This window comes from Gymnoscopelus microlampas (assembly GCF_963454915.1).
Source record: "Gymnoscopelus microlampas genome assembly, chromosome: 22".
NCBI classification, from domain to species: Eukaryota; Metazoa; Chordata; class Actinopteri; order Myctophiformes; family Myctophidae; genus Gymnoscopelus; species Gymnoscopelus microlampas.
In genome coordinates, this window is record NC_139959.1 from 8,286,093 (window position 1) to 8,307,562 (window position 21,470).

The 21,470-nt window shown below is 42.2% G+C and overlaps 1 protein-coding gene across 1 annotated transcript in view; it reads right to left on the reverse strand.

Annotated features, from left to right (window-relative positions):
- The window catches only part of ptprn2 (protein tyrosine phosphatase receptor type N2), a gene marked incomplete at its 5' end in the record, with an annotated part of 226,898 nt that overhangs the window by 156,917 nt on the left and 48,511 nt on the right, over window positions 1-21,470 (reverse strand). Inside the window, 2 exons of the mRNA XM_084048743.1 lie at window positions 10,126-10,585; window positions 12,651-12,916. Of these exons, the coding sequence (XP_083904869.1) occupies window positions 10,126-10,585; window positions 12,651-12,916 (726 nt within the window). The remainder of the gene's footprint in view (window positions 1-10,125; window positions 10,586-12,650; window positions 12,917-21,470) is intronic.

A 21,470-nucleotide genomic window follows, 5' to 3' on the forward strand; every position in this document is an offset into this window, starting at 1 on the left:
TGAGGTCTGCATGAGGTGAGATTTGAACCAGCGACCCTGTGGTATCAAGGCAGATGATTAAGCCATTGGGCCAACAGACCCGAACTGATGAAAAAGGAGTTCACACACATGACACACTTTCACGCAAATTGCTCAGAAATGCTGGATTTAAATGTTTTTCAAACTGCTCAAAATTGCAGACAATCTAAGGGCGGAGCTTACTGGTCAAAGTGATAGATATGTTCCTCATTGATACAGTCATGTTGTGTGCAATGCAATTATAATGAAGTCTACCTGAGGTGGGATTCGAACCAGCAACCCTGTGGTTTCAAGGCAGATGATTAAGCTATCAAGCTATTGAACCTACACACCTGAACCAGTGAAAAGGGAGTTCAAACACATGACACACTTTCACGCAAATTGCTCAGAAATCCTGGATTTAAATGTTTTTCAAACTGCTCAAAATTGCAGACAATCTAAGGGCAGAGCTTACTGGTCAAAGTGATACATGTGTTCCTCATGAGTCAAGGCACATGTGTAAGCAGGTTTAACGGCTGTCGGCCAAACGAGGCATGACTTTTGCCTGTTTAAAGTTTGCATTTTCAAAAAATTGCTATAGCGCCCCCCTTTGACCAATTGGAGTAAGATTGGTTTCAGTGATACTTGGAAGGACCCTCTACAATATTGCAAAGTGTCAAACAAATGTGAGTCTGCATGTATGTGTTAGGGGCAGATGAATAATTTAAAAAAAGCTGCAATTTTCATTGGCTTATAAAAGCTTAACGTTTTCACTTATGGAAAATCCGCTAAGTTACGTTTGTCGGCATTGGTCCAAAGTTCATGTGTATACAGTTTCGTACAGATTGCTCATAAATCCCAGGAGAAGTGATTTTTTTACTGCTTTTTACTGCTTTTCATAGAATTCGAAATGGTGGGAGATCTAAAGGTCAGAGGTCAAAAGTCAGAGTGTGAAAGTTGTTAGGCATGAGGAGACGCATGTGTGCATCGAAGTTTCATGGCTGTGGGTCAAACAGGGCATGAGTTGTACCTGTTCAAAGTTGGCATATTTCAATTGAGTGCTACAGCGCCACCCTTTGGCCAATGTTTGTGAGTTTCGGGTTTTCGCCGTTTGGCATAGCCCTCTACCATATTGCCGAATTTCATAAAAAGTGACCACGCGGTTAGGCCAGAACTGGCAAAACCGGCGGAAGAATAATAATAAATATAGCTGCAAGCAGCAATGAGCGGTTTCGAGAATAATGGCAGACTGGCAGACTGTGACAGAGTGGCAGACTGGCAGACTGGCAGACTTTGACAGAGTGGCAGACTGGCAGACTGTGACAGAGTGGCAGACTGGCAGACTGGCAGACTGTGACAGACTGTGGCAGACTGGCAGACTGGCAGACAGACAGACTGTGGCAGACTGGCAGACTGGCAGACAGACAGACAGACAGTGACAGAGTGGCAGACTGGCAGACTGTGACAGACTGGAAGACTGGCAGACTGTGACAGAGTGGCAGACAGACAAACAGACAGACTGTGACAGAGTGGCAGAGTGGCAGACTGGCAGACAGACAGACAGTGACAGAGTGGCAGACTGGCAGACAGACAGACTGTGGCAGACTGGCAGACTGGCAGACAGACAGACAGTGACAGAGTGGCAGACTGGCAGACAGACAGACAGTGACAGAGTGGCAGACTGGCAGACAGACAGACAGTGACAGAGTGGCAGACTGGCAGACAGACAGACTGTGACAGAGTGACAGAGTGGCAGACTGGCAGACTGGCAGACAGACAGACAGACAGACAGACAGTGACAGAGTGGCAGACTGGCAGACAGACAGACAGTGACAGAGTGGCAGACTGGCAGACAGACAGACAGTGACAGAGAGAGAGAGAGAGAGAGAGGGAGAGGGAGAGGGAGAGAGAGAGAGAAGGGGAGAGAGAGAGAGAGAGAGAGAGAGAGAGAGAGAGAGAGAGAGAGAGAGAGAGAGAGAGAGAGAGAGAAAAGAAAGAGAGAGAGAGAGAGAGAGAGAGGGAGAGAGAGAGAGAGGCAGTGAGAAAGAGAGGCAGTAAGAGAGAGAGCGAGAGAGAAGAAGTGAACATGCATTAATTAACAAAGTCATGATTTTTGTTCAGTAAATTATATTTGGACCGGTTAAATTGAGGTTTGAACCAGGGACCTATAGACTTGTGGGTAGACAGTGTAAAGGATAAGGATAATTCCAGGTCCGTTCATGAAAGTCCTTGCGGTCTTGTTTCCAATGAGGGCCTGTGAGCAATTAGGGGTTAAGAGTCTTGCTCAGGGACAAATTTCATTTCATCGACACATTTGCTGGCCTGGCCTGGAATCGTACCTGGGGCAACCAGGGCCTCTGGCTCCCCAGGTGGGCTCACTAACCACTCAGCTATGGCCACAGTACAGACTGAGCCATTGGATAGACAGAATTGGATTTCATATGTGGTAAGTTATCATACAGCATGGGTTGCTTATTATATACATACAAGCTCATAACGCGTCACATTGTAGATCGGCTGTATGTGGTTACTGTAGGTGTTGTATTAATAATTACATCTGCAAAGTAACAAGTAACTAAAGCTGTCATCTGCTGTAATTGCAGTAGAGTAGAGTAGTAAAGTAAAAGTACCTAAAAATTGTACTGTGCATGTGGCAGGTGTGATTGGTGATGAGTGAGAGGGGTGGATCCAATCCATGGGAATAGGGGGAATTCCAAATGATGATCACCTCAACGCATTGTTGGGGACAGGGATCGAACCAGCGACCTATGGATTCACAGGCTGCCTCTCTTCTCATTGAGCTAGAGATATGGCCTCCCTGATGGTGTCTGTTGACACTCTCACACTCTACTGGTGGAGCTATTGAATCGACAGCATCAGATAGTGAGAAAGGAGAATCCAACAACACAAAACAAAAGGGCAAATGAATTACGTCATACATTGAAAATAACTACTTTCAAGTATGCATTTCTCGTTATCTTTAACAATTGCACATGCATTGATACAGTCATGTTGTGTGCAATGCAATTGAGTTGAGGTCTGCATGAGGTGAGATTTGAACCAGCGACCCTGTGGTATCAAGGCAGATGATTAAGCCATTAGGCCAACAGACCCGAACTGATGAAAAAGGAGTTCACACACATGACACACTTTCACGCAAATTGCTCAGAAATGCTGGATTTAAATGTTTTTCAAACTGCTCAAAATTGCAGACAATCTAAGGGCGGAGCTTACTGGTCAAAGTGATAGATATATTCCTCATTGATACAGTCATGTTGTGTGCAATGCAATTATAATGAAGTCTACCTGAGGTGGGATTCGAACCAGCAACCCTGTGGTTTCAAGGCAGATGATTAAGCTATCAAGCTATTGAACCTACACACCTGAACTAGTGAAAAGGGAGTTCAAACACATGACACACTTTCACGCAAATTGCTCAGAAATCCTGGATTTAAATGTTTTTCAAACTGCTCAAAATTGCAGACAATCTAAGGGCAGAGCTTACTGGTCAAAGTGATACATGTGTTCCTCATGAGTCAAGGCACATGTGTAAGCAGGTTTAACGGCTGTCGGCCAAACGAGGCATGACTTTTGCCTGTTTAAAGTTTGCATTTTCAAAAAATTGCTATAGCGCCCCCCTTTGACCAATTGGAGTAAGATTGGTTTCAGTGATACTTGGAATGACCTTCTACAATATTGCAAAGTGTCAAACAAATGCGAGTCTGCATGTATGTTTTAGGGGCAGATGAATAATTGTCATAAAACTGCAATTTTCATTGGCTTATAAAAAGCTTAACGTTTTCACTTATGGAAAATCTGCTTGCTCACGTCTGTCGGCATTGGTCATTCATTGATACAGTCATGTTGTGTGCAATGCAATTGAGTTGAGGTCTGCATGAGGTGAGATTTGAACCGACGACCCTCTGGTATCAAGGCAGATGATTAAGCCATTGGGCCAACAGACCCGAACTGATGAAAAGGGAGTTCACACACATGACACACTTTCACGCAAATTGCTCAGAAATACTGGATTTAAATGTTTTTCAAACTGCTCAAAATTGCAGACAATCTAAGGGCGGAGTTTACTGGTTAACAATTGCACATGTATTCATTGATACAGTCATGTTGTGTGCAATGCAATTATAATGAATTCTACATGACGTGGGATTCGAACCAGGAACCCTGTGGTTTCAAGGCAGATGATTAAGCCATTGGGCCAACAGACCTGTACTAGTGAAAAGGGAGTTTACACACATGACACACTTTCACGCAAATTGCTCAGAAATCCTTGGTTTAAATGTTTTTCAAACTGCTCAATATATTTCGGAATGGAAACTAGTGGAAAATAGTCGATCTACAAGCTCACAACGCGTTGCTATCTAAAAAGGTGTGAGATTGTAGATCGTCTATTTTCACAAGAAAGTATGTCATACATAAAAAACAACTACTCTCAAAAGCATTTCGTGTTATTGTCTAAACATTGCACATGTCTGAATTAACAGGGTCATGTTTTGTACAATGCAATTTAAATGTGAACTGTAATAAGTGGGATTCGAACCAGGGACCTTTGGCACATGAGACTCACACATACTGGTGGAGCTATCCAATACACAGCCTTAGACAGTGAAAAGGGAGAATCCAACAAAACAAAACAAAAGCGCGAATGAAGTACGTCATACATTGAAAATAACTACTTTCAAGTATTCATTTCTCGTCATCTTTAACAATTGCACATGTATTCATTGATATAGTCATGTTGTGTGCAATGCAATTATAATTAAGACTACCTGAGGTGGGATTCGAACCGGCTACCCTATGGTTTCAAGGCAGATGATTAAGCGATCAAGCTATTGAACCAACACACCTGAACCTGTGAAAAAGGGCCTCAAACATGTATTTGACACAGTTTCATGCAAATTGCTCAGAAATCCTGGATTTAAATGTTTTTCAAACTGCTCAAAATTGCAGACAATCTAAGGGCAGAGCTTACTGGTCAAAGTGATACATGTGTTCCTCATGAGTCAAGGCACATGTGTAAGCAGGTTTAACGGCTGTCGGCCAAACGAGGCATGACTTTTGCCTGTTTAAAGTTTGCATTTTCAAAAAATTGCTATAGCGCCCCCCTTTGACCAATTGGAGTAAGATTGGTTTCAGTGATACTTGGAAGGACCCTCTACAATATTGCAAAGTGTCAAACAAATGTGAGTCTGCATGTATGTGTTAGGGGCAGATGAATAATTTTAAAAAAGCTGCAATTTTCATTGGCTTATAAAAGCTTAACGTTTTCACTTATGGAAAATCCGCTAAGTTACGTTTGTCGGCATTGGTCCAAAGTTCATGTGTATACAGTTTCGTACAGATTGCTCATAAATCCCAGGAGAAGTGATTTTTTTACTGCTTTTTACTGCTTTTCATAGAATTCGAAATGGTGGGAGATCTAAAGGTCAGAGGTCAAAAGTCAGAGTGTGAAAGTTGTTAGGCATGAGGAGACGCATGTGTGCATCGAAGTTTCATGGCTGTAGGTCGAACAGGGCATGAGCTGTACCTGTTCAAAGTTGGCATATTTCAATTGAGTGCTACAGCGCCACCCTTTGGCCAATGTTTGTGAGTTTCGGGTTTTCGCCGTTTGGCATAGCCCTCTACCATATTGCCGAATTTCATAAGAAGTGACCACGCGGTTAGGCCAGAACTGGCAAAACCGGCGGAAGAATAATAATAATGAAAGTGTAGAGATGTAATAGGGTTCGAAGCCTTACAGGCTCTCGAAACCTAATGAAAGTGTAGAGATGTAATAGCTTTCGAAGCCTTACAGGCTCTCGAAACCTAATAATAGTGAAAGTGTAGAGATGTAATAGGGTTCGAAGCCTTACAGGCTCTCGAAACCTAATGAGCTTGTAGATCTGCTATTTTTTTTAAGATTTGTGCAAATTTAAAAAAATATAGTAACTCAAATCTTTGCTTCTGGGGGGGGGGGGGGGGGGGCCTGGAACAAAATATTTTAAGATGGGGGTCCGCGGTCAAATACATATTATTTTGGAGGTCCTTGACATGAAAAAGTTTGAAAACGACTGATATAGCAACATAAGTTCTTTAAAAAGACGGATTTAGAAGACATTTGTAGAATATATATTCAAAGATTTGCACAATGTTCACGATTTTTTTTACAAATAGCAGATCTACAAGCTCATAGTGCGGCACTCGATGCGTGCTATGAGCTTGTATATCTGCTATTTTTGAATAGCGAAATACGTACATCTTAAAATGACACAGTTGCGTTCCCGGATTGAATGGGTTAATATCACTAATGGGGGGAGGGGGGGAAGGATGATATATATTGTACAGTGAAAATATACATGTCAGTGTTAAATGTATGGGCTTAAATTAGTGCCAATAATATTTTGTACTTGTAAAAATAATTTGTATTTGTAAACACATTTTGCATTTGTAAAAAAAATATTTGTACTCGTAAAAATAATATGTACTCGTAAAAATATTTTTTGCATTCGTAAAAAAAATATTTGTACTCGTAAAAATAATATGTACTCGTAAATAAAATATTTGTCTTCGTAAATAAAATATTTGTATTCGTAAATAAAATATTTGTATTTGTAAATAATATATTTGTCTTCGTAAAACAAAGTTTTGTATTCGTAAGATAAAAATGTGTGTTGTAATTGTAGAATTTCATTTACAATGAACATTGTGACCAGAAAAAAACAACAGCTTGCTCGCTCGAAGATCTGTTCTACGGATTGCAAAACTTTATTTTTGGCACTCTGCACTTCCGGGTCTGAGCCAATCACTTGAGGCCTTTTCCACTACCCAATCATAAAGCTCCATAGGTCTCCATGGCAACATGGCAAACGTGGTTGCCATGTTGCAACCCCAAGAGTTTTAACTGCAACATAATTCCATTGCTCAGGAAATAAACAACGGATTACAATAATATAACATTTCCTATAATCAGTAACATGTAGGTGATACCTATGTCTATCAAATATGGTTTTATTGAAAGGCAATCAAAGGCTAGATCGAGTTTAGAAAGCAAACAGGTCATGTCTGGGGGCCTCAGTGCGGCTGCAGAGTTTGATTGAGTGTGAGACTAGGACCCACATGGCATATGTCAAAATGAGCGGCTTCATCGGGAATCGTGCGAGTGTATTTTGCTAAGAGATTGGTTACATAGTTGAATTGATATTAATTTATTAGTGCATTAAATTTCCCCATCCACTTTAATGGGAAAATTAAAAAACTCGATTTCAAGTATTTTTTTTTCAGAAACTGTAAGGGCTAGAGTTACAAGACTTGGAGGGGAGGTTCATAATTTAATTCGAAATTATCAAAAAAAGAAATACACCAGTCGGCCTCATGGTGGCGCTATAAAAGCCCCCTTTACGTTTTGGCCTATAACTCTTGAACCGTAGGTCGTAAAATGAAAATCTAACTCCCCATATAGGCCACGCCCATTTGCGTCAGGATAGATTTTCCGCCATTTTGAATTTTCTTCAAAACACACTTTTAGCTCCTCCTCCCACATATTTTGTCCAAATTTCACAAAAATCGGTACACATGATCTCTGGGCCCATGCGATAAACATATCCAAACGGCATTTTGATAATCCTTACTGTTCTTCCGTAAATGGCTTCCAAAGTTAGTGGGAGGGGCCTGTTTTACCAAAAATGCCAGAAATCACGAACGAAACGTCCGGTCAATCCCAAATTTAAATCACATGTCGAGGGTGGTTTACTCAACGAATCCCCAAAAGCATCCACTTTGACTAGGGGGGCTCACAAATGCACAAAACATAACCGTTTGATGAAAAAACATGATTTTGGGGGGGAACAATCCTTTCAAAATGTATATCAGGAGTGACGTGACAATATGATTGGCCCGTTACATTTGTGGGAGGGGCCTATTCATTTAGTGGGAGGGGTCTATTTCTTAAAATCAAAACAGCACGTATCACGAAGGCAGGATCCGATCGGCACTCGATTCGAATGGCACGTCGCGCGGCCTGCGACGGTATTCCTCCCGGCGTATCCCTCGAGTCCCGGCGGCCGAGACCCGCGACCGGCGTCGGCGCAACCACACTTTGCAATTTCCCAGAATTGCTACGCGTCTAGTTTTTATTAAAGTTGGAGACCTCGCACGGTAGTGGAATGTTCGGCCTATGAGCAGAGCAGCCCGCCTGTCAAATCGTTAGAGAGGGAAAAAAAAGTCACTTAACACTCTGGACCACCCTATACAGTAGTTGCATTACCTAGTTACTTTTAGTTAGCAGAAACAAAATAGCAGTTTCATGTTTTTGGTAAAATGTACCTTTGAGAAAATGACGTGAACAAACACGGCTGTATTTGGGTAGGTTGTTGAACGTTAAATCTTTGTGTGGTACAGCTGAGATCCAAGCCATACTACGTCTCTTGAATAGCCTACATTGTTAGCCTCACACTGTATTCAATCTTGAAGAGGAGAGCTGCGACAGCTTTCTCATAGACCAGCCACACATGTGCAGTGTGCATGATCACTATGTAGTCGGCAAAGAAGTTAATGTTTACAAACACAAACCACCGTCACTCTCTAGTCTTAAGCGTGTCTCTATGTACAGTCTGACCCCTCAAGGGCTGTAGAATCGAAAAGGTGGGCGTGGTGAACTTTTGGTGACGCGACGTTGGTACACCCTATAGGTCCGTAGCAGTGCTGTCAAGCCTATAATGCTGGAGGAGGAGGGGGTGGGGGCTTTTTTGTAAAACAGGCCCCTCCCGCAAATTTTGGAAGCCATTCATGGAAGAACCGTATGGACTATCAAAATTCGGTTTGGAGATGTTTATCGCATGGATCCAGAGATCATGTGTACCGATTTTTGTGAAATGTGGACAAAATATGTGGGAGGAGGAGCTAAAAGTGTGTTTTGAAAAAAAATCAAAATGGCGGAAAATATATCCTGGCGCAAATGGGCGTGGCCTATATGGGGAGTTGCGTCATGACCCAAGGAATCTAGGGAAAAAAAGATTTTTATTTTACGACCTACGGTTCAAGAGTTATAGGCCAAAACGTAAAGGGGGCTTTTATAGCGCCACCATGAGGCCGACTGGTGTATTTCTTTTTCTGATAATTTCGGATTAAATTATGAACCTCCCCTCCAAGTCTTGTAACTCTAGCCCTTACAGTTTCTGAAAAAAAATTACTTGAAATCGAGTTTTTTAATTTTCCCATTAAAGTGGATGGGGAAATTTAATGCACTAATAAATTATTATCAATTAAACTATGTAACCAATCTCTTAGCAAAATACACGCGCACGATTCCCGATGAAGCCGCTCATTTTGACATATGGCATGTGGGTCCTAGTCTCACACTCAATCAAACTCTGCAGCCGCACTGAGGCCCCCAGACATGACCTGTTTGCTTTCTAAACTCGATCTAGCCTTTGATTGCCTTTCAATAAAACCATATTTGATAGACATAGGTATCACCTACATGTTACTGATTATAGGAAATGTTATATTATTGTAATCCGTTGTTTATTTCCTGAGCAATGGAATTATGTTGCAGTTAAAACTCTTGGTGTTGCAACATGGCAACCCCGTTTGCCATGTTGCCATGGAGACCTATGGAGCTTTATGATTGGGTAGTGGAAAAGGCCTCACGTGATTGGCTCAGACCCGGAAGTGCAGAGTGCCAAAAATAAAGTTTTGCAATCCGTAGAACAGATCTTCGAGCGAGCAAGCTGTTGTTTTTTTCTGGTCACAATGTTCATTGTAAATGTAATTCTACAATTACAACACACATTTTTATCTTATGAATACAAAACTTTGTTTTACGAAGACAAATATATTATTTACGAATACAAATATTTTATTTACGAATACAAATATTTTATTTACGAAGACAAATATTTTATTTACGAGTACATATTATTTTTACGAGTACAAATATTTTTTTTACGAATGCAAAAAATATTTTTACGAGTACATATTATTTTTACGAGTACAAATATTTTTTTTACAAATGCAAAATGTGTTTACAAATACAAATTATTTTTACAAGTACAAAATATTATTGGCACTAATTTAAGCCCATATAAATGGCAATAACATTGAATCAATACCAAAAAAAAAGGGGGATCTTACCATCCATGACACTAAGTGGTTCTTTGGCCATCAGCCGCTCTGAGCCTGGTTTGAACACCAATCTCTCCAGATTGGGCCTGGAGGACTTCGCCACCTGTCGGGGGTCACTTGGAGACGGCTGCGCGTAGCCCAGGTAGTGGAGCCTTCCCTCAGGCGGCCACGGAGTCTCGCCGCCTGAGACGCCCTGCTGCCGAGCACCTGCTGTTGCCGCCCCGGCGAGAAGAAGGCGTTCCAGTTGGCTGGAGAGGAGCCTGCTCCTGCCTGCAGGCTCCTGGCTGGAGGAGAAGGAGGCCGACGAAGCCAACTGAGGGAGCCTGCCCTCTCCGCTCTGAGTAAAGACCTTGGTAACAGGAGGACGGTTAGCTGCGTTCTGGAGACTGTAGACGGTGGACTTTCTCCAGCCCTGCTGAGGCTTTGGCTGGCCGGAGTCCGAACGACTGTCGGAGCTGAAGTCTTCACTCTGCAATACGAAGACAGTTTCCATCCATCTAGAGCAGTTGTTTTCAACCTTTTTCGTGTCAAGGAGCCCCCAAATTGACACATACAGTATTAGCCCACGGACTCCCATTTGAAAAGATATGCCAGGGACCCCCGATAAGAGAAGATTTTTACGGCTCTAGCAGTGATTCTCAACCATGTTAATTTCAAGAACCCGCAGTTTAACATGCATTAGGGCTACAGACCCCCATTTAATGGCATTTCTATCTCTGGAATCCCAATTTATATTATGAAATCAATGTTAATTTAACTCTGAGTGTACAAATCTCATTTGTACACTCTCAGAGTTACAGACCCATAAGGGTCCATTTGGTTCCTATCCATCATTTAGCTGGGGACCCCCTGGAACTCCCTCAAGGACCACTGGTTGAGAACCACTGATATAGAGAGTTCAACAAATATATACAGTATCACACAGGGGTCATCACCATGCTGGCTTGTGGTGGACATTTTTGTCAAAATTATATTTTTGCCACAGACATACAAATGAGCGGACAATAATATTACTGAAAAAGCTAGCCCTAATATACTGTATAGTACAGTGGTCAAGGCGGGACCTTCGGGGTTCCTTGAAGGTGGTCTGTAACTCTGAGAGTGTAAATAATGTAAAAAAAATGTAAAAAACAAAATCTAACATTTGCCACGGACTAGGACAAGTCTTTGCCACGGTCACGTGTTCGTGTACGGACACATTGATGACCACTGACACACACACACACGCGCGCGTGCGTGCATGCGCGCATATTCAATCTATTTCAGCCCACAGACAGTGGGCAGAGCGTATAGAATGGGCCTCGGGTCTGCATTTGTCTGTTTGAGATTAGCACATGGGTTGTGTGGGTCATCGCTGTTGTGACAGGTTTTAGCACGAAGGGGGAAAAAATAGAAGGGAAGACGACCCGGGCTTTGGTAGACAGGACAGGATATGAATGTGGATTCTAGATCCAAAGACAACTGCCCTTGGAAATTGCATTATGGAAATCATAGATGAGATAGTGTCACTCACAGAGTAATTTCACGCATTTCACATCAACACAAAAAACGAAGAAAAAAAACCCTGAAAAGCCTTATCTACCTCATCAGCAAAAGAGTCGTATAGCTGTAACCTTACCCAAAACATGAAGAAATAAAAAAAACAAGAATGATGCATTTCAAAATTAGCCATAATATGACTTTTATATCTGACACATGATGAATTAAGATTATTACACCGTATAGGCACAGCGGCATTTACAGGCCTTTACACTTTGTCTAATAACATCAATCTCCCTCCTTTGATGCCATTCACCCGTTCTTCTCCAATGTATAGGGGAAGAAACATAATGTCATGCTTGCCTCCCAAGTCTGGTGCTATTGGGACGCCATAATGGCATCAACCCAGCGGGAGCAGGGGGCTCTACCATTCAAACTAGACCATGTTTGCCATCTTCCATCCCGCCACGGAACAAAAGGCCTTCATCTCATCTATATGGAAGGTCCTGAACTTTTCAACTGTGGGATGGCATTAACGTTGCACTGACATGGCAGCAGGAAGTATACGTTTGGCCTCTAAGGGATGGATGCAAAGCTCATTCACACAACACCCCAGGGTTTTGCGACCCCAAATATGGTGATTGAATAATGTGAAGATGTGATGGGAGGGGGTCTTTGTGTAAAAATGTCGCTCCTGGCATCGCGGGGGGGAAAAGAGGGGAAGGGTAACTAAACAATGTGAGGACGTCTCACCCGCCCATTTGGATGCTGCTTACTGCAGCATCCAAGGGCAAGAGGTCTTCCGTTATGTGCTCCGTTACCACGACCAAAAAAAGGCTTTCCTTTTGGTCTCCTTTTGGATTGTTCGACTTGAACCCTTGGCAATATGGTGCTTAAACTAAATGTTTTTGTGTCTTATGCTATCAATAGCAGAATGCTTAAGAATAAGAGTATTTTACAGACCCAATGACACATCTACAATCCCATCAGAGATATCTGCAAGCTTACAAATGGATTTGAGCACGCGATAACTCTCTTTCTCCAGTGTACATTACCTGAGTCCCAATCCCTTCGCCTTGGGCCCCAGGCCGTCCAACCATGACTTCAGACTGCGGCAGGAAGCTCAGGTTTTCCAGGTACTTTTGAAGGCTCCTGCTAAGCTGTGACTCCGTGACGGGCCTCCGCTGCCGGTCCGCTGAGCTGCCGTACAGCTGAGTCCGCGGACTGGGGGGCGTAGTCGGCCGGCGGAAGGGGACCTTCCTCAACTTGGACAGCTCTCTGGAGATGACCTGCTGCGTGATGTCGTCCTGCCATGTCAGACCTGCCGTGAGACACGGATGGAGATTGGGATTCAATTCAAATAGTAAAATATTTGATATCCATATAGGATCATAATGCAAATGCTGTGTATTGACCCTTTAAGACCTGGAACGCATCTGTGTCATTTTTAGATTTGAGCTAAAAAGCATTATTTCACACTTTGGCACTCTGTGCCGCTCTATGAGCTTGTATATTTTTGAAAAATCTAGAAATTTTGTGCAAATCTTTGAATATATATATTTTTTAAGGGAACAATTGTAACTCAAATCTTTGCTTCTGGGGGTCCCTGGAACAACATATTTGAGATGGGGGTCCACGGCCAAATACATATCATTTTGGGGGGTCCTTGACATCAAAAAGTTTGAGAACCACTGTCTTAAAGCACAGGGTGGCCGCAAATGGTCGATTCAAGCACTATGGAAGTACTGTGTTCCTTACATTGATATAAGTCCACATACTGCCACTGGCTTCTACCATTAGCTTCTGTGGTCGCTGTGTGGAGAATTAAGATTACCCCTTATTCTCTTCCACTTGTTTCACAAACCAGGTCTCAAAAACAACCTTCTAACTAAAATATGAAGCAGGTCAAAGCAGAACATGAAAGGAATATTAAGAAAAAGGAGTTTGCAGCACAACAGCTTTTAAACTTTTTTAGTGTTGTATTTATATGGTTATGGGTGTAACGTGACAGCAAAAAAATATATAACTTCAGGCTTAGAGCAAGGATGAATTAGAATACCAGAGTAGATACATATCTACTATAAAATATTCTTATTATTGAGCACGTGCACACACACACACGCGCGCGCACACGCACGCACGCACGCACACACACACACACACACACACACACACACACACACACACGTGCACATGCACACACACACACACACACACACACACACACACACACACACACACACACACACACACACACACACACACACACACACACACACACACACACACACACACACACACACACACACACACACACACACACACACACACACGCACGCACAGTCACCAAGCCCTGAGAGAATGTCAGACTGTGGCTTGTCGCGTTGCCAGCATCTCTGCTAATTGCCAACACATAGTTGGGATGCAGAGCTCCTGGGCAGGGGCAAAGCACCACGGTGCCAAGGCCAGATGGAGCTGCCCGAGCAAAAGAGACACCCAAAACATGGCCCCATTCCCAAAGAGCCAAAAGGCGTAGCATTCCATCGCCAAATAACATAGAAAAATACCAAAGACGCTATACTTTTTTGTTCAGGCCAACAAGCTCACTTGATGACCTTTCACTCATTCCACGGCGGGAGCACTTTTTAATGAGCTGAAGTCAGTATGTGTGTGTAGGCGATGACTTCAGTTCGGTTTCAAGCTTAGATTCTTAGCTGCTTCATCGTACCACCACACCCTCTTCTGGGGGGCTGTTCAGAGGCACTCGTCTAGCGAGACAAAGTGCAACACCGCCTGGGTAAGAATGCATGACAAAAAAAAAAGAGAATAATTTAAGCCATTAAGACCTGGAACGCATCTATGTCATTTTAGATTTGAGCTAAGAAAGCCTTATTTGACACTTTGGAAAAAGGCACCAAGTGCCGCGCTACGAGCTTGTAGATCTGCTATTTTTGAATAATCGAATAAATTTGTGTAAATCTTTGAATATACCTATTTTTAAAGCAAACATTTGTAACTCAAATCTTTTGCTTCTGGGGGTGGAACAAAATATTTTGAGATGGGGGCCAAATACATATACTGTACATTTTGGGGGTCCTTGACATGAAAAAGATTGAGCACCACTGACATAGTAACATAAGTTTATTCAAAAAACAGTTAGGATTTAGAAGACATTTTGTAGAATCGGAACCTCAGGCCTTAATAGGTTAAAAGTATCAACACGGAGAATGTTTTCATTAGCCTGGTCTTCCCCACCCATAGACGCTAGGTATTCTCAGACGGCGGGTACTCTCATAGATATTCACAGGGGCGCCAGATGAGGATCTGAGCTATGCAGACGAGCTACAGATGCCTCCAGTCATTCTTGGCAGCTCTGAAAGGAGCACAAAAAGAAGCATATGTTGTCACCGTTCTGGAACGCATCCCGTCCATTCATCCGTACCACGATAACACTTAACAATCCCAAGCTTTGCCCCCAGATCTAGTGTCTATACCTGCCACACCGTCCGCCGCGGCGATTATCATACACACGCCACCATCATAATTGCGGTACAGATGTGGGCGGCCGTTAGGGTCTGGTTTCGACCCTGGAGGACCCATAAAGTGTCTGCGGTTAACGGCGGCCTGGTTAATGGGTTCAGTGTCGATGTAAACGCCTGATGGTGAGGGAACAGGAGGAGGCTGACACCGACTTGATTGACTGTGACACCTCTATCCCTCCCATCTCCTGGGGGATGCACTCATTTCCATACATACCATGTTTTGGGGCTCTGAGTGCATGTACGTGTGCGCGTGTGCGTGTGTGCGTGCGTGCGCGTGCGTGCGTGCGTGCGTGCGCGCGCGTGCGTGCGTCTTGGTAGACGTGACGAGAAAAGTACGGCGGGCAGGAATTAGGGAATCCAAATGAACCATTTTGGAAAGGAAGAAATCAGGAGGAAAAGTGTCGGGGGCCTCTACGGTTGGTTTCCTCTCAATCAAGCTCTCAGCTGATTATCCCTGGCACTGAGGAGCTAAATGTCATGCAAATGCATTTGTAAGTCCGGGGAAAGAGCTAGGCCCCATCTCCAAGTGATGCGGGTTTTCTGCCCGTTAAGGATGGCGGCGCCGTCTCAGGCAAATGCCTCGGTTAATTAGTGCCCTGCCATTAGTGCTACAGCTTACAAACAAGCCAGATACTTCTGTTGGCCTCCTGTTTTTTAATCTCACAGCGGCCGAGAGACAAGGGGGAGAGAGAGAGAGAGAGAGAGAGGCGGGGAGAGAGCGAGACAGAGAGAGAGAGATAGAGATGGATAGATATAGAGAGAGACAAGAGAGCAGGAGAGAGAGACAGATATGGATAGAGGGAAAGACACACAGACAGACAGACAGACAGACAGACAGACAGACAGACAGACAGACAGACAGACAGACAGAGATGGCCTCCTAAATATTCAAAGGTGAGATCCTGCCTGTGTGTGTTCATGTGGTGTTTTTGAAGTGCAGATTGTCCCTCTTCCTTTGGTTCCGTCCACCCACTGATTTTAAAGGGATTAACGGAAGAGAGGGTGAATTATTTAGCAAACATTTCAAATGAGTAAAATGTGTCAATCTAAATGTGGTGCAGAGCATTGTGATGTACAGTTGCAGGGTCAACCTTTGCTTGTTATGAGCCGTTGTATTGTGACATAAAATCTGCTTTCTGTGGCTAAGTTGTAAACCTTAATCTTAAGATAAACCACTGCCACTGTCCCTATTATGTTGGGCATGTCAATACAGGTGAATTCTGTCGGGTGGAAACCTCATATGTCCAAAACTGTTACTTTCCAGGATTCAAATTCAAAAACAGCTAAAATAGCAGATCGACAAGCTCAAAATGCGTCGCTTCGCGCTGCGTTTCGAGCTTGTAGATCTGTTATTTTTGTTGCTTATGTGTGACGCTGTAGTATGATCAAGTAGGGCATTCATTTACGAAAAAAACACAAAAAATTAAAATATGGATATAGGATGTTTCTGCCCGACAGCAACGATATAGCAACATTATTATTATTTTAATAAAATTTGACGTTCTTCAGCAAACTTACTGTAGGTATTAATGGGTGAAATACAGAAAATACTGTACCTAATCTAAAAGCTCTATAACAAGCTCAGTAAAAAAAGAAGTGTCATCATGTTCTTCAAGAGACTTTTGTGAAATCCATATCTTACCAGGCCTGCGATGCGACGCGTTGTGAGCTTGTAGATCGGCTATTTTCAAATAGCCTATGTTTAAAACAGAAAGCATGCTAAATATAGTTGTGTGGTTATTACATTTTTTTCCAAGTGATGTTATCATGTTGTTATCATCATCATATGTTATCCTATCAATTTTAAAGGGCGGATTGATTTTAAAAGTCTATAGCTGAGCATGTTGAATTACAAACAAAATGCAAACGTCCATGACTCACTGTATTAATCGTGCAACAATGTTTAGCAAACGTTCACTTGATTATTCAGCAAACGTTATATTAATGACTTTTGGACCTTTGGAGAAAAGGTCAACAAAAACAAAATCTACCATTAAGGGGGAAAAGGTCTATGTTTATGTACTGTATGATATAATGCACGGCTGAATCTGTGTGCAGACAATGACATGTACATTGTACAGTACTCACGTTGGTACAGTCCTCTATAAGTGCCCATGAGTGTCTGTTGCGGGGCAAACCTAATATGAACAACCCGCATTTGACTGACCATTTGGAAATGGCCTCCTCTCTCACAGAAGTCATTTCATATTGCCACACAAAGCTTGCAAAGCGTTTGGCGAACATCTGCTGTGAGAGGAGGACAGTAAAAAAGGATATTTGCAAGTCAATAAACATTAAAGAAAATGATCATGTTCAGTGTAAATCTGCACTAGAAGGTTTGCCACTAAACTGAAATGATCCCCCCCCCCCTCCACCCACACACATACACACAGAGTGATTCAATAAAAGCACTCTCATTTTCCACATAGCATTCGCATTTTCACTGGACGTGTTGGTGTTTGAGCGTGGTACTGTATGTGTGCCATGGTGTGTTGTGTGTGTGCGCGCGCGTGCGTGCGTACGTGCGTGCGTGCGTGTGTGTGTGTGCGCATGCGTGTGTGTGTGTGTGTGTAGGCTTTTAACCCATTAAGACCTGAGGTTCCGATTCTACAAAATATTTAGATTAAAAAAATATATATATATATATATATATATATATATATGTATATATTTATTCAAAGATTTGCACCAATTTTCCAAGCAGATATACAAGCTCATAGCGCGGCACTCGGTGCCGCGCTATGAGCTTGTATATCTGCTATTTTTTAATAGCCCAACTAAATCTAAAAATGACACACAGATGGCGTTCCCGGTCTTAAAGAGTTAACTGTCCAGCCCATTACCTTCTAGTATTATTGTCATAGATTACACTGCCAGACTATAAAAGCAAATTGTGCCCGATTTCGTTGCATGCTAACCGTAGCAAACACACAAATGCATGATGTGTGTGTACTGTGTGTATGCAAAGAGAAAGCGTGCAGCACAAATAATAACCTGTGGATTCAGTGGTGCTGAAATGACATACTGTCAGTTTATTGGTCACTGAATCCCACTGGTTATATGCTGTAGCTGGTTATAGCTGTCCACATGCCTCATGTAAATGCCACCATGCATTTTCATACTAGCGTTAGAATAGTTGAATATTGAATTCCGCGACGTGGGTATTGGATTTTTGGTATTTTCTATGCTCGGATTCCTTTTCTACTCTGATCCTAGCAGTGGCAGAAAGTAACTGAGTACGTGTACTTAAGTACAATTTTGAGGTAATTGTACTTTACTCGAGTATTTCCAATTTCCAATACTTTTACTTCTACTCCACTACATCTCAAGAGGCAAATATTGTACTTTTTACTCCACTACAATTATTTGACGATTCCGGTGTAAGAGGTTGAAGATGGATGGATGGACAGACAATTATTTGAAGACTTTACTTACTAGTTACTTTTCAGATATAAATTATGATATTATGAAACATATATTAACCGCTTTAGACCTATTTTATCCATAGGCTATTTGAAAATAGCAGATCTACAAGCTCACAAGGTGTGACGATGCGACGCGTTATGAGCTTTTAGATGTGCTATTTTTTCAAACATTTTAGTACTTTTACTTTTGGTACTTTAAGTATATTTTGACTACTTTGGTACTTTTATTCAAGTAACATTTTGAACACAGGCCTTTTACTTGTAACAGAGTATTTTCTTATTGTGGTATTGCTACTTTTACTTAAGTAAAATATCCGAGTACTTCTTCCGCCACTGGATCCTAGCATCCTAGCACCAAATCATACATAACAAACCCCACAAAACCAGCTAAATAACGAAAATGAAGGAAACGGTCATTAAAACGCCAGACGAACTCCAACTACATCTTTCGTGTATTACGCCACAAAGCGCCTCATGACTTCTATTTAGTTTATACTGTATCTTACTAAAGTACTGACATAATGTGCGTCTTTCTGATTTATACACTAAATGCACGCTTACATACAAACACACACACACACATGAATACAAGTAGATATATACACATAAATACACACTCTCCCGAGAAAGCCCATAATGATTCTAAAGCAATATGACAGCAGCTTGGATTTGAAATGAATAGGCGTGCCATGACTGCACACTGGGAATACCAGTCTTCCCTGCCCCTGCGCTCAGTCTAACCCATTGAGACCGGGAACGCATCTGTGTGTGTCATTTTAACAAAAATAGCAGATCTACAAAAAATGCAAAATGTAAAAAATGTAAAAAATGCAAAAAATTGTAAAAAATGTAAAAAAATGTAAAAAATGCAAAGAAAAATGCAGATCTACAAGCTCATAGCGCGGCACTCATGAAAATGTGTGCAAATCTTTGAATATACTGACAGTATGTGTTTTAAAGCGAACATTTGTAACTCAAATCTTTGCTTCTGGGATTCTACAAATGTCATCTAAATCCTAACAGTTTTTTGAAAAAACGTAAACGTAGGACCCGCATCTGAAAATATTTTGTTACAGGGACTCCCCCAGAAGCAAAGATTTGAATTACAAATGTTCGCTTTAAAAAATATATATATATTTAAAAATGTGCACACATTTTCACGATTTTTCAAAAATAGCAGATCTACAAGCTCGTTCGGTGCCGCGCTACGAGCTTGTAGATCTGCTATTTTTGAACAGCCAAAGAAATAAAAAAAATGACACAGATGCGTTCCCGGTCTTAATGGGCTAATATAAAAGTCATTTTCAGTTGAGAATGGGATGACAGCCCCTATATAGTGTGTTGAAAAGGCATTGTGGGTAGAAATGTAATAACAGACAATGTGTAGCCCCCCTCGCCAGTGGCGAACACTGACAAACCCGAGGTCTCTTTTGTACAGGGGTCAATTTCTATTGATCTAAATGACATTGGTGTTGCGCGGCGCGCGGAGATTGCATGGTTTTCTACCTGCATACTCTGATGCAAGATAAAGAGAATTGTAAGTCGATTCGATTGATGCCTCATTTTTTTCCCTCCTGCCACTCTTCTTCTTCTTTGCTTCGATTTGGGTTTACATCACAATGTTCTCAACAGCCCTTTCTGGGAGTTAATGGGGGTGGAAAGTAACTAAGTATATTTACTTAAGTACTGTACTTAAGTACAATGATGTATTTTACTTTACTGGAGTATTTCCTATTTTCAATTATTGTACTTCTACTCCACTACATCTCGGAGGCAAATATTGTACTTTTACTCCACTACAATTACTTGAAAACTTTAGCACTATAGTTACAATTCGTTGATTTTGATTATTATTACAACATACATTAACCACTTCAGCCCCGTATACACAAAATACCACATTGATTCTTTCTTTACTGAAGTAAAAAAATGTGAGTACTTCTCCCATCGCTGATAACCCCCTTTCTGTGAGTGAATGGGTGGGTGGGTAGGTGGGGGGGGTTGTGGGGGCCGGCGGTGGTGGTGTCCCACCACGTCTCAGAGATGACACTTCAATAGCTGTTGAGCTGATAAGAATAATAACGCACCAGCGAGCGCTAACAGAGCATTGTGGACTCATCCACAGATAATGTGCCCTCTGTCTGTCTGTCTCTGCTTTGGATGTGATTCTTCGAGACAGAGTCGAGAGAATTCACAGATTCACACAGTGATGATGTCATGTCTGCAGTGTCCGCCGTGAGCCGTCGCTCTCCGAAACACGCACACACACGCACACATACACACGCACACGCACACGCACACACACACACACACACACACACACACACACACACACACACACACACACAAGGTCACTGGGAACAAGCCTAATGACCAAATAACATCTGAGGGATTAGACACCTTTTTAAAAAGAGCAGGCGAAATTACACACAGGATTCTGCTCTCGCCCCCCCCTCGGTCTCATTCGTTTATTTCTGAGCAGTAATTAGAATAAATGTGTGGTCTCCCTCAGCACTTAATATTCATCAGCGCATTTTTTATTTTTTGTTATTTCCTAACTATGGCCGACCGCGTGTTCTTAATGATTTTCAATACCAGTTTACGTCTGTTAGAAGATATTAAACTCCGAGTGGCCGGCAAAGCCAATTACGGGAGGGAGGGAGGGAGGGCTGGCAATGCATTTGTGGTTAGTTAGTTTGTCTTAAAGATATCTGCTGCCCCCTGGTGGGCAGGATCCCCAGCTGCATTTGGCCGAATCCTATTGAAAACTCAAAGATGTATATTTTTTCAGACAGCGAGCCTTGGAAGTATTTATATCACCGTGTCCCCAACAGAAACACACTGATCCAAGCTACTCTCAAGGCCACCGTAATAACACTTTTTTTTTTAATGAATGTGGCATTTGAAG